We start from the raw sequence: 14,329 nt of genomic DNA, 5'->3' as shown, positions 1-14,329 counted from the left end.
AACGTTTACTAAGAAGCGATTGCTTGTTTTTGCAGCTTTTTGCAATTTTATTCAACGTGTTACCAACTGTGTTAAAGTTGTACACCTGTGTTCAGGATGACAATATATCTTTGAGGCAAACTGCATTCATTTATCTTTCAATATTACATGTAGCACTTTATGTTTAGCTCCAGCTTCTCACGTCACTACAACCTTATGCCGGTGCACTGCGGTAGGAAACAACAACGTGCGACTTTCCTCGGTGTTCCTGAACGCACCAGACGTCGAGCTCGAATGGGAAGTGTAGACGTGAATGAGGATCTCCTCAGTGTGTGTGTGTGTGTGTGACTGCAGACGGTGGAATAAACTGACCCGAGCTGGATTATTCATTATAAAGTGTTCATGTTTAATTTCTCTTTGGAAAGAGAGCCTTTCGTTGGGTTCTGTGATGGGTCCTCGTGTTGTCCTGCTCGCAGCTGTGCTGTCGTGTTGTTCAGGTATTTATGAAGAGTTCTTTAAATGCTGTGTTTGTGTTTAACGCTGTTACAGTCTGCAGTCTGTACGAGGAACACACTGTGAAGGTGCCACTATGCGCTCTGAGTGACTAACACCAACATGTCTCACTGTTTTCACTGTTTTCACTGTTTTCACTATTTTTACAAAATAATCAATCAATCGATTAATGGAGAAAATAATCAGCAGATTAACTCGTTATGAAAATGAACGTAAATTAATATTTAAAAATGAGCTCAACAGTAAAATCCTGCTTCTACATTGAGTACAAATGATCTAATAATTAAATATATAATAGTACAACAGTCACAGTTTGAATACTTTACCTACATTCTACTGACTACACTCGCATATGTTTTACTGAAGGAACATTTTACTGCAAAGAGTATTTTTACAGTGTGGTATTAGTATTTTTTACTGAAGTAAAGTACCAAAATACTTCTTCCAGAGGTTTGAACGAGTTTTCTCGTTAGTCTGAAAATGAGCCTTTCGGCCTCAACATGGAGTTGTGCTGAAATTCAGACGTTATATTTAAAGACATTTAGCCGAAGCACTTCCTTTATCTTGTTGAAAGGTCAGACTTCGTAAACTGAGATTGTATCACACTCTGATTTGAAATATGCAGTATTGGAACGTACCTTACATTCACTATAAGTGCTGTTCTTAAGTACAATGTTGAGGTACTTGTACTTAACTTCATTATTTCCATTTTATGCTACTTTATACTTCTGCTCCACTGCTCAGAAGGTGTATTTGCACAATTACAGGTCAAAAGAAAGAGATGATAACTACGGAGCCGCGGGGGTTAATATTCCAAGAAAAGATTAAAGTTGTAAATTTAGGAGAAATTGTGAGATTAAGTCATAAATTTACAAGAAGTTTGTACAAAAGAGACGTTTCTCCTCTAAACTTCTCAAATGGTTTGATTTCAAGTGAACTTTTCAGATACAATAAAATACGCTCAGATAAACTTTATTCAAGTTTATTTAATGTAACGTAGTTTCTTCCTCTTTCGTTTCCCTCCAATCGTCACTCGAGCCCTCAGATTCACGCGGTGACCCTTCGGAGGGGCCCGACCCCCCGGCTGGGAACCACTGGACTGAAATAACGTCATATGAAGTAGTTAGAACTACAACAGTAACTTTATAACATCTGGATGCAACAATCTCCGTTTTGTCATTTTTCTGCAGAGCGAGTACTTTTACTTCTGATACATGAAGTACATTTCACTAATACTTCTACTGAAGTACGATTTTTAAATCGCAGGACTTTTACTCCTAGTGGAGTATTCTTTGCACTGTTGTATTTGTACTTTTTAAGGATCCGAATACTTCTTGCAGGACTGTAAATTTAGGTTCTATGTGTATGAGAACATGTTCTCATTGATATTACAGACTTTGTATGACTTCCTGAAGCCAACATCCGCCGGCTCTCATGTGAATGTTGCACAAGGTTCTTGGTTTCCAGTTGGTCCAGATTCCTCTATCCAGTGCTGATCAACTGCTTGTATAGAACATTTCCAGCTGTTCTTTTCAGGAGTGTGGCCGCCTCCCTTTTATGATGATGATTATTGGCCAAATAAATGTGTGAGTCACTTCCGAGGTTTACGTTCTCACTTCCCCCCCGGTGCAGAGTTGCAGACTTGTTGACACTGGCGAGCGTGAATCACCTCTCACGGCGCTCTGACACTGCCGTCAGCCCGGTTCAGATCAGAGGAGGCGTGGGCGTCATGTCAGTTGAGAGAGGAGATGTGTTTTGAATAGATGGGTAGAGCTGTAAAGCTCCCAGGAGGCAACTTTTCTCAATCACCGCCCTAAATTGTATTCAGAAATTATTTATTTTATTGTTATTTATCATTTCAATAGTAATTATTACTAAATGTAGTGTGCAGCATGTAATTATTGATTGACGTAAGATACATTTCAAGTACATGGGTGTGCGTAAAGTGTTACTGTGATGAACCTTGAACTGGTCCTGAACCAGTCTCAGTGGAGTCCTGGTCCTCTATCAGACCTCCATCAGTAAAGAGACCATCAGAGAGAAGATGGTCTGTTTCTATAGAGTTATTCTTAACGCTCGTCATCGGAGCCACCGGGTCGGATTCTGGTGAAACCAGATGAACTCATGCAGGTTCACCAGAAACTCCTTCAGCTCAGACTCCAGCAGAGACCGGTCCACTGTGGACAGAGCCAGGTCCTCCAGCAGAGACCGGTCTACCGTGGACAGAGCCAGGTTCTCCAGCAGAGACCGGTCCACCGTGGACAGACCCAGGTCCTCCAGCAGAGACCGGTCCACCGTGGACAGACCCAGATCCTCCAGCAGAGACATTTTGTCTCTTTAGCGTAGCATTTTAGAGCATTTGAAAACCTTCGATAATAAAATACCTAATGTGTAAAGTATGTCTTGAAATGATTTATCTTTTTATAGGAGACTTGGTGCATGGACCCCCAGAGACGGTCCTGGCCTTGGCAGGCGGGGATGTCACTCTACCCTGCAACTTCAGCATCCCGGCCAGCGAGGACTTTCCGACAGTTGAGTGGTCCAAGGAAGGCCTGCAGCCGAACGTGGTGTTCCTGTACCGTGATGGCTGCGAGACGCCCGAGATGAAGAACCCGGCCTTTCGGTACAGGACAAGCCTCATCACGAAGGAACTGAAGAACGGAAACGTCTCGCTGAGGATCTCCAACGTGCAGCTGACTGATGCCGGGAAGTACCAGTGCATGAGGCTCTGGAAGGAGGACCCCTGGGACATTACAGTAGTGGAGCTTGTTGTGGGTACGTCCGGTCAGTTATTTACATACAGTAAAGGTTTTGTAGTTGCTTTTTAGTCTCCAAAAACCTATCACGGAGGAGGGTCCACCTAAGAGTGCTGCACAGGCCTCATGATTCCTTCAAGTCTGACTCCTCTGGTCTATGAGAAAATGACTCTACTTCTCTCTCGATTTATTACCTCAGTAAACATTGTAAACATGAGTTTATGGTCTCAATCTCTAGTTTCAAGTCTTCTTCAATACAGCATGATGTTCATTTAGTACATTATGGTCCATTTAGAGTCAAACAGACCATAAAGCAGGGGATGCTTTAGGGCGGGGCTACACAGTGATTGACAGGTCTCTACCAGAGACGTATAAGGCGTCTCTGCGTCACTCCTCCTCAGTCCAGATATGGTCACTTCCTGTTCACTGGTTGCCATAAACCCCAAGATAGCGATGGACAAATCACAGAACTCGAGGCCGATAACCTGGATTAAAGCAGGACATCGTCCGTCCTCTTCTTGGACACCAGGACAGCAACTAGAAGAAGCCGAGCCAAAGTGTGTACAAGCCATGCAGCCTCTTTTTAAAGAAGAATTTAAGAATGTAGGTGACAGTTGTCAGGGCGTAAAAACAATGATCTGTTGGCTTTTAAGACTCCACCGTCTTAACAAAATCCTGAATTGAGTCGAATCCTGACCTAAAGAAATCAGATTTGGAGGACTGTGACCCCGCTATCTATTAGCCGAATCAAACGACACTGACATGAGTGTGCTATGACATTTGACGAATTAAACAATCATCAAGTTGATTTTAAAAAAGCCACAGTTGCAGCTCTACATTAAACTGTCAAGGGCAAGACAAAAGCATTTGGGCGTGGTGTGCTACATTGGTATTTATTACCTCCGTTTCCACCACACGCCATGAGAGAAGCACTCTTTGAAGCTCTGCGTTTGCACTTCTATCTAATGTTGAGCTGATGATTTTATGTCCCACAGCGCGGTTAAAGAAAGGGCTTTAATCAGTGTTGTCCCTGTTAATAATTCACAAACGTCAGATGGAACATTCAATGGTGTCATGTTGTGGTAACTCCTGTTGTTAACAGGTGCCGTCTCAGAGCCTAAACTCTCCGTCACGGCAGCCGAGGGTGGAGGCGTGACCTTCCAGTGTGCGGCGGACTGCTGGCTGCCGGAGCCCGAGATCTACTTTCTGGACGAGCATGGAAACAAAATCGCCGCCGACGAACCGAAGAGAGATCGAGATGCCCGCGGATGTTTCTCCGTGACACGGAAAGCGACTCTCCAGGACGCCACCAACAGGTTTGTCGTGTTTTATTTGTGGCCCTCGTTTTGGCCCCCGTCTTAGAACTTTATCTCATACAGCAGAGCCAGAATGATCAAAGAGATATCCACACATCTGGACCCATGCAGTGTGCACCAAACATCAGCATTCAACTTTCACCTGGAAAGGTAGTTAGAAGTTAGAGAAAGTACACTGTCACACTCCAACCCTTGTATGCAACACACCTGTTCACACCCTGGAGGTAGAAGCTCCGCCTCCTGGAGAGTCAGTGCTGTAAGGTGTGCAAATGGAAGCCACACATTTCTGTCCTTGTGCTGCGTTTGAATGTGGCTTTGTGATACCTTATTGAAGTTATGATTTATAAACTGATGTGTTTTCATCACAGGGTCTCCTGCCGAGTTCACCAGCCGGAGATCAACCAGACCAGGGACGTGGAGATGATGCTGCCGGGTACGGCTGCAGCTTCATTAACCCTCTGAACCCCAGAAGCTGTCATTATCAGAATGTCATTGAACACATCATGTGTGACGAACGCTTCCGTCAGAAGAAAGCAACCAAAATTGTGATATTTCATCAAAAACATGTTCTTCTACATTTATAATCTCGCCCCGAATAAACCGTTTGCTTTAACCAGATTGTGTAGAAACATTAAACTGTGAGCTCCTCAGTGAAACTATGAAGTCATGATTGATTCATCTGAGACCAACAGTCATGTGACAACAAATCAGAGAAACTTAAACTGAACTGCTGCTGAACACAGAGCAGAGTTCACTATATATCACATTATAACTGTGTTAAACTGCACAAAAGACGTGTTTTAGTTACTCTACTTCTATCCATGGTTGTGATGTTTCCATAGAGGTGCAGCACTTTTATACTGCAGACAAACTAAAGACCACAGAGAGCAAAAACAAACGCCCCAAAACTGCTCTGGGTTCAGAGGAGTCTCACCAAACACTGAAATTCACAATTTAAATAGTTATATCACAGATTTAGCAGCGTATTTGTCTTTTGTTACATATTACATTTTTGCAATTAAACTGTCTTTTAATAAATGTACTTTTTAAAGATGTCATAGCAGTTATGTTCAGCATAATATACTGAGATTTCTCTCGCCAGGATTATTACATTGATGTTCATCCAACTCTTTCAAATGCATAAAAATCCATGAATGTACTTTAGGACGGAGTCTGCAATGACATAAAGAAACGTCAGTCACGTCATGGGGTTCATAATGTTTATGATGTGTCGGCTCTTTTCCTCATGTCAGCGTGTTTGTTGTCGTCTCAGGTGTTGGAAGGTGTTGGTGCTCTCTACTCGACTTCATCGCTGTCGTGAGCGTTTTACTTCTATGCAACGCTTCGTGTGCATTAGCCGTCTTTCTTTGGAAGAAGTGCAGAAAATCTGGTGAGTCATCAACACTAAGACAATGTTGTGTTTGGCTATTTAAAGAGAAGTGTTCTCAGTGTTCAAGGTGAGAAACATTGTTTTTCATGCACTCGTCAACTTTAACATTTTCTTCCGTAACTCGTCTTCTTCCAGACGAGTGCAAAGAAAACATTTATTTTATGATTTTATCTATTTACGTCTGTAGATTTCTCCTAAATTCACCAAAAGTTACCTTTACATAATGCCTCATCATTGCTCCTGTTCACCTGTAGAGTCTCTAAATGTCTGTAATGTAACTAAACGTCTCTTTAAAGGACGTTTCCTCTAAATGAGTTTGTTCTCAGACTCTGATCCAGAAATCTCCACTTCAGCAGCTCTTACATTCACCAAACTTCACACTTTCATTCCTAATATATAATAATATATACATAATGTAGATACTTTGAGGTGTGCATGATGTTAGTGATGTCACTTTCAACAGCAGCTGGTTAAAACCTTCTTTTAAAGCATTTCGAGCAAAGAACAGAGTTGATGTTCTCTAAACCTCTGGAAGGCTTTTACTGTGAAAGAGACGCAGGAAGTGTTTGGTTCTCTATTCATTGTATTTATTCTATTAAATAAATAAAATGACCAGAGTGAATCAGCCTCTAATGGACTCATTCTGTGCCTGTTTTAAAGGCTATTATTACAATTTAATTTTCTTTGCTTTTAAAATGAGATTGTGCAAAACCACATAGTTCCTGAGATCAGGGAACACGATGGCGTCACTACAACGCAAGTCAGACGATCAGATCGATTGTAAACGAGCCTCTTTTGGAGGTAAAACCACGATGGATGGTCATCATTGCGTTTTTAGGTGAAATGTGTGCAGTTGCACATCTCCAGTGGAATATTTGTGACGTTGGGATTTCTAGAGTTCGGAGGATAAAATGAATGCCAGCACAATAATTTAGAGATGTAAGAAACCAGAACTATCCTTCACTGAAAGATTAACGGTTAAGGCTTGGCCATAATTCAACTTGATAAATATTCAATGGAATGGTATATATATTGTTATCGAGATATGAAACTATATCGTGATAGAAGGTTTCGGGCATATGGTCAAGCCCCACTAATCTTTCTTCTTTCTTTCACACAGCGGAGTCGCCAAACTCGCCAACGTCTTCATATCAAAGTACAAGAAGCTGCTCCTGTGAAGATAAGTCGCTGCTGCAGAGTGTTCATGTTATCGGGACTGAAAACAGGAGAAACACCACCACAGAGATGCTGACGATGAAGGTGAGGGACCTCGAGTTAAAGCTGAAAGAGAAAGAAGATGCCATCCTCCAGCTACGGAGCAACAACGGAGCCCAGCTGATTGATGTTGTTTGCCTGAATGACGTGTTCCTCGACAGTCCTGCAGCCTCAACCAACAGCAGCCCTCCAACATCTGGCAACTTACCCCAGAACAAGAGGAAAAGGCCGGGCATCTTACGACAGATCAGTCATCCGGCACCCAGCTGCTCCATTAAAAAATTATGTCGTAGACACAGCAGCCCGGCTCATTTGAACTTTTCTGGTTCCAGTCCTTCGGAGAAAAGGCCCGGTCGTATCAACCGTTCCATGAGTGACCCTCGTGCTTTTGGGCTCTGTCCAAACCGACATTCCTCGGTGTTTCCATCTCCAGCGAGGTCTAATGGTCCCTTCACATACCTGGCAAATGTGACGGAAGAATCTGAGATGTTAATCGCACAATAAAACACAGAAGTCTCAGTCTTGGATTTCCCGAAACGTTAGGAAATTATAAACGTTTTTTAACAGCTCAGGTTGAAATCAATTAAATTTGCCCCAAAAATAACTTCATCAGCTTTTAAGCTAACATGACACATTTTAATTAGGGAGGCGGACTTTGACTGGACGGAGATGTTTTCCCCCATTTCCAGTCTTTATGCTAAGCTAAGCTAAGCTAACTGGGTGCTACATATTTATCATACAGAAAGATTTATATGAATCTTCTCATCTAATTCTTGACAAGAAAGAGAACAAGCGTATTCTCCACCCCCCCCACCCCCCCCCCCCCCCCCCCCCCCCCCCCCTTAATTTTTTCCTTTCAGCACTTTTGTATATATTTTTTCTTCTTCTCTCTCTCATTCTAATAGCTGATTCGTTGCTGTGCCGTCAGTCACACAGTAGGGGCGGGGCTATGATGTGTAGCACTATTTATTTCGGTCATGATTAGGCTCCTCTTGTTCACTACTTCTTCTGCAGATTTATAAAATACACTAACTAGGGACTAAAGGGCTCTTTTACATACAGTAAGGAACATTGCACGTTGTTTATTTAAAAACAAAACAAACAAGGTAACATTTTATAATCTATTTCAATCACTTTGTGGCTCAAACAAACAGGACTTTCACCCTGGAGATCGCTGTTCATGTCCCGTGTGAAGCCAAAAGTCAACGTCCTTTTCTTACGTACTTGGCTAACGCCGCCTACGTACGTTACGTAACACGTTAATTTAGTACGTAGTTTGTTTTTAACCCTAACCTCGATCTTTTCTTAAACCTTACGAAGTAATTTGAGTTGTTGTATCAGGATACGTTGCGATTGCTTTCAGGATTGATCCCCAGTTTTATTTATTTGTCGTTGTTTCACCAGCAGCAGTGCTCAATTCTTGTACATTTCTACAGCTAAAGCACGGAACCGTAATTTATTAAATGTATTGCATTTTGTAATGATTTATGAAAACATGTCTGGGGTTTGTATGTATGGGCTCCTTTATTTAATAATCAGAATGTATTGATAAAATATGTAAATAGGAGTTTTTTATGTCCACTACACTTTATTATGGAATAAATTACTTTTTGATTAATTTCAGTGCTCATTTTATTCACACATTACTAGTCTTAGGAATGAATTAATATACATTATGTTTTGTTGTATTTTAGTCGGCTTTAAAAACATTTGATGAGTTAAAATTAATTCTAAAATATGTTTTTTATTTTGTTGAGTTATATTACAATCAGTCAGTTTGGGGATTTATGGCTTTGCTTCAGTGTTGGTTTGATTTTATTACTCCGGGAAAGTTCACACTTATAGTCGAAATGGAGGAGAACTCCTCGGTTCTTTGTTATATTTTTATTATCAATGGAAACACATTGTATGTATGTAAGTCTTGTGTTTACAGAACCCAGTCAGTGAATGCAGGTTCTATGTTTTATGTTTCTTAATTAAACTGCGTAAATTCAAGGTTTTCCTTCGTGCAACTTTAGAGGAAGAGAACACTTTAAGGCATTGCACGCAGGCAGCTGCTGTGACGCCTAACGGAGAGACGAGGTGCGTGAGGGTCGACTTCTCTCTCAGAGGAAGTGCAGAGAGCCGTCAGTGTGCGCTCCGACAGGATGCTGTTGACACCTTTCTGTCTGGTGATGTGTGAGTACAAACTCTTCTTTTTACTGTAGAACATAATCTCTGCTGATGATTTAGTGCCTTTGAATTCATTGAATCACTGATTTGTGTATTTTCTCTGTTTACCTTGTTTCTTTCTTATTTGTTCTCTCAATCTGTCATTTTTGCTGCCCCCCTCGCTTTTATTTGTCATCATGCTGTTTTTCTTACATTTCCTATTTGTATTCCTTTTTTGCGTTTTTTTATTATTGTTTTCATATTTCTTTCTTCTTGTATACTTTTCATACTTCACCATTCTTGTCACACTTTTCTTCTTTTTGCGGTCTCTCTCTCTCTCTCTCTTCTTCCTGTTTTCTTTCTTACTGTTTTATTGTCCATTCTTTACTTTATTTCTTTTCACTTCCTGATTTTCAAATGAACTGCGATCATTCTTTTGTCACTTCTTGCTGTCCTGTCCTTTCCTTTTTCTTTCCCATTCCAACCCTCCAATCCTCCACTCTGCTGTTTCCCTCTTCCTCTTCTTTCTCCCTCTCTTCTTTCCTCCCTTCCTCAGCCTGTCTCCAGGTCGTCCCTGACCGGTCTCAGTTCTACAGGTACAACTCCATCTCTCTGAGCTGCGAGGATCAGCTGAACGCCACCGGCTGGAAGGTGAAGAGGAAAACAACGGAGGGCGGGGTCAGACCCTGCACCTCCGGCTGGGGCACCACCTCCTCGGGCTCGGCCTGCGTCATCGGAAACACCTACCCGTCCGACACCGGGGTGTACTGGTGTGAGTCTGGGGACGGGAACAGGAGCAACAGCATCAACATCACCATCACTGGTACTGCATTGGAAACAAGTGATGCTGTTTCATGTTGAACTGTATTCAACTTATCAGACTTTTCAACAGAATCCATGTCTGACTTGTTTTATGGATCACAATGTAAAGTTTAGTTTGCATCAGAAATGGGAAAAAAAGACTTTAAGATGAGTTTGTTCCTTGTCCACAGACAGCAGTGTGCTCCTGGAGAGTCCGGCCCTCCCCGTGTCGGAGGGAGCTGCTGTGACTCTGCGCTGCAAAGCCGAGACGGAATCCCCCAGTCACACGTTTGATTTCCTTAAAGACGGCCGCGTCGTCCGCAGCAGCGCCACGGGAGAGATGACCATTCACAGGGCTTCCAAATCGGATGAAGGACTCTACATTTGCAGCATCCCTGGATTTGGAAAATCGTTAGGCAGCTGGGTGAACGTTGAAAGTGAGATGAACGGTCTTCAGTTGACTGAGAAAAGGTCAAATACATGAATGTGTTGTGGCGATGTATAAAGGCCAGATACCAACTTAAAACAGTCCACTGGTTCCGACCGTAGCTTACATTACATTACAAGCGTACTTATTTAAAGCCAAACCATAATGTTTTATTTCTCACCCTAACGAAGTAGTTTAATAGCCTAAAACTAACCGCCACTGTTTCACAACGTTAAAGGTGCAATGTGTAAAATCTGGACAGAGATGAATTAACATTATCAAAACAAAGTGAAGAAGAAATAGTTTTGACGTTATGCCAAATACGTCAGTGCATTGTGCTGTAGAGATATTAACTGCCAACCAGCTGGTCTTGTAAAACCAATTGTACCCCTAAAGGTGATGTTGAGTCACTGTACCGTCCGGTCTGTCCGTAGTCCAACATAAGAGGGTTTGTCAATGACACATATATGGTCCATGAGCATTTTGATAGTTTGTTTATTGGATTAAATTAAAAGTGGGAGGAACAAGAAAACTAATTGCACACTCTGATGTCCTCGCCGCCGGGACTAAACTAACTAAATATGTAACGTAATGTAAACTGTAGACCGATGCCAGACGTGAAGATTTTAAGATATCAGTGTCATTTTGACCGGCTCAGAGTTTCAGCAGGTTAGTTGAATTGTGCATATTCTTGCCCTGCTGTTAGTTAGTTTGGCTTTTTTTTAAATAACCGATGACTGTAAGTTTAGATTGTATGGACTCATTAGTAGAGGTGAAATACTGCCCACTACTTATTTGAAGCAGGTGAATAGATTGGTCTATACAATACACGCTCACGTGACTAAACATGCAGTAAAAGTCACACACGGTGGCAAAATTCGACAAATACGGATAAGATCACGTTAGTTAGATACGTAGATTTCACATTAAGACATCAATGAGGCAAAGTCATAATTTAAATACAACATTTAGATAACAAGGACGTTAAATATGAAAGAGAAAATCACTGAGTTTCTGTCTTTGACTTATTGGTTCAGTTTTTCTTCACATTGTCTGTGACCACAGTGGGTAAGAGTTCACTTATCTTCACAGGTTCTCTTCCACCTTCATCCTCACCTCCACCTGCAGCTTCCCGTTCAGTGTCGGTCACCAGACTGATGCTCCACGTGTTGGTGGGAACCCCTTACCTGCTGTGCACCATCTTACTGGCACTCATATACAGAGACAGGAACAGAGGTGAGAACACTCCTGCAAGTGTCCAGGGAGGTATTCTAGCGTATACTTGCTAATGTTAGTGAATCAGCTCAATCTATAACTATGAAACAGCACTGGTAGCTAGCTGTGCTATCAGTTAGCTTCTTTGGTTCCTGAAAACCTTTTGCTTTTGTTCATTACAAAAGATTTCAGAGTAAAACTTTGATAAAAATAAACTCAGGAAATACAATCAGCTGAAAACACTCCAGTGTCATCTGCATAACTGATGATTAATAACCAATAGTCTATGTGAAGTTTTAAATACCATATGATGCTACATAAACATGCAAGCTGTAATTCAACTGTGACTCACTGCATTCTGTCGTATTGAAACAAACATTCCACAAAACATGCCAAAGATATTCTAAGCGAACTTCCTGTTCTTCAAGCGACACGAGCCAAATAATCAGACTACAAAGCCACTTAGTTTCACTTCATATTTTAGCCCAATGACACAGGTCTGGTACATTGTGGACGTCCAATCAGGTGTTGAAGGTAAATGTTGCTGCAAAGCTGTCAGAGCTACGTTACCACAGAGCCCACACTGTCACTAACTGCACTCTGAAGAAATATTATTACATTTCTGAAAAAAACACATGTTAAGTTCTGTTTTTGCGACCTGCTACCCAGAGAAGTCCACGCTTAAATAACCTTTCTTCTTGACTTTAATGACGTCACTGTCACGTTAAATAGCGACGCTGGGTGCAGGAAGAACAACAGACGTTGCAGCTGCAAACTCAGTTTTCTGGGTCACTAAAGCACGCACTGACGAATGTATTGCTTCTATGGACAAAATCTAGCATCAACACTGACTGGACATCCACATAAAAGGTGGCAAATGTTCCATTTAATCTGAGTAAAGATTTAAGGAGATTAGCATCAATGAAGACATTAATCTGATTTATTATTCTCATCAATAAATTGGTCTCTTTCTGCAGCTCGGACGGTAGCGGAGAGAAGAGGCAGCAACAATGTCATCATGGAAATAGTTGTGTAGACCTTCAGACTGGTAAAGGTGGTCCCTGTATTCTGCATTTTATGGGACTTGGCACCACTTGATGTGCTGGAGATCCATTGATCTGACCAGCAGCAGTTGTATTATCCGACTATAAATGACGTTCATGTGTTTATCTTTCTTTAAAGCTGAAGACGTGAGACTTGTTTGGATTTAAATGTCAATAGATGTTCACTGCGATTTAAAGGAAGTGGAGGGTTTATGTGGTTTACACCATGCAAACACAATAAGGTGGGAAGTTTAAGTCCAGTTGTTTGTTTTGCATTTTTCCATTTGACATTTCTTATCCGTCCAGAATTTACTCAAAACTTGACTCCAAATTTTGTAAATCTTTCACAAATCTTAATCCATAAATCTTCCTTTTTATTGTTTAATTATTTTTCTTACATTTGTATCCTGCTGTAATATAAATGTTACTTTGAATTAAAAACAGGAAAAGACATTTTAGCACTTATTGTGAGTGGCTTGCCTGCACAGGTCAGTTGTGGTAAGATTGTTCTGAAACTAGGTCGGTGTTATTTCTAAGAAGTGGAAAGTTTGTACCATTTTAAAACCCACCCACACGCCATCAGTAATGAAAACATTAAAACTGACAATGTTGTAAAAATGACTTAAAATAATTTTATTTGATTGTTGTTAGTACACTGTAAACAGGTGAATACATATGAGTGTGTGTTTTGGCACATTTGATTTAATGAAATAACGAATACGTTTTTTCCGAGAATGGAAACTCTTGTGGTTAAGTGGAGTTGCTCTCTGTTGTGTTCTGCGGTTAAAACACACAATAAACTGTCTTGAAAGTTAAAGAGTGTCTCTAACTTTCCTGGTGCATAATGTTGTGTTAATACAATGCAGTGCTGTGTATAATTGGACACGATGGCCTCTTGTTGGAACAGTGGAAAGTGGTTAAATGGATTTGTCATCATTATTTAATAAAGGTGAAAATAGTGTGCTCAATAATAGCGACAGAAACACACAGATTCTTAGTTTCAGGTGATTATACACTTATAAAACATAGTTATGAATAGTAATCCCCCTACACACTGTTCCTTTAAGAAATACAAACAACTTTTCATTTACAAAGGTAACAAGAAAATGTTAAAGTTCAAATATTTAATTCAGTACATACATCATACATATAGGTGATGTACAAAATGGGACTTCCCTCTTTTCATGCTCGCAAACATAGTTAACAAAATTAAGGTTTGGCCCTGAAAAGAGAGAGATCTTTATTTCTTGTTAAGTTCCGTTTACAGTTGATCAAAAGCTACAACAAAATGAAATTATTCAAAAAAAACAAAATTTAAATACTAAAGAAAACAGGAATAAGTTGAGAACCAGAGCATTGTCTCTGACTGAAACCAGAATGTCTTTCAGATTCCAAATGTTCACAGAGTTCAGTGTTCTTTGTCAGTCTGTGTCCATTAGTCCACAGGGGGTTTATACCGGGACCACCAACAGCCCCTTGGGGAGGATCCCCTGCCAAACAGATAGTATACAGTGTCTTGTCTC

At 41.0% G+C, this 14,329-nt stretch overlaps 2 protein-coding genes across 2 annotated transcripts; both read left to right on the top strand.

Moving 5' to 3' along the window:
* Positions 1 to 313: 313 nt before the first annotated feature.
* Positions 314 to 7,968, top strand: LOC116385837 (butyrophilin subfamily 1 member A1-like). Its single transcript, XM_031851594.1, has 6 exons — positions 314 to 476; positions 2,920 to 3,267; positions 4,351 to 4,564; positions 4,933 to 4,997; positions 5,838 to 5,954; positions 7,075 to 7,968. Exons 1-6 carry the CDS (start codon positions 428 to 430, stop codon positions 7,671 to 7,673), a joined length of 1,392 nt encoding a protein of 463 aa, XP_031707454.1. The 5' UTR covers positions 314 to 427; the 3' UTR covers positions 7,674 to 7,968.
* Positions 7,969 to 8,968: 1,000 nt separating this feature from the next.
* On the top strand, positions 8,969 to 13,686 carry LOC116385838 (low affinity immunoglobulin gamma Fc region receptor II-like). Its single transcript, XM_031851595.1, has 4 exons — positions 8,969 to 10,143; positions 10,313 to 10,558; positions 11,641 to 11,784; positions 12,741 to 13,686. The coding sequence occupies exons 1-4, from the start codon at positions 9,738 to 9,740 to the stop codon at positions 12,797 to 12,799; spliced, it is 855 nt and encodes a 284-aa protein (XP_031707455.1). The 5' UTR covers positions 8,969 to 9,737; the 3' UTR covers positions 12,800 to 13,686.
* The last annotated feature ends 643 nt before the right edge of the window (positions 13,687 to 14,329 follow it).

Source organism: Anarrhichthys ocellatus, unplaced genomic scaffold (assembly GCF_004355925.1).
Source record: "Anarrhichthys ocellatus isolate YVR2014 unplaced genomic scaffold, GSC_Weel_1.0 scaffold11, whole genome shotgun sequence".
Lineage (NCBI taxonomy): Eukaryota > Metazoa > Chordata > Actinopteri > Perciformes > Anarhichadidae > Anarrhichthys > Anarrhichthys ocellatus.
This window is presented reverse-complemented; position numbering and strand designations above follow the sequence as displayed.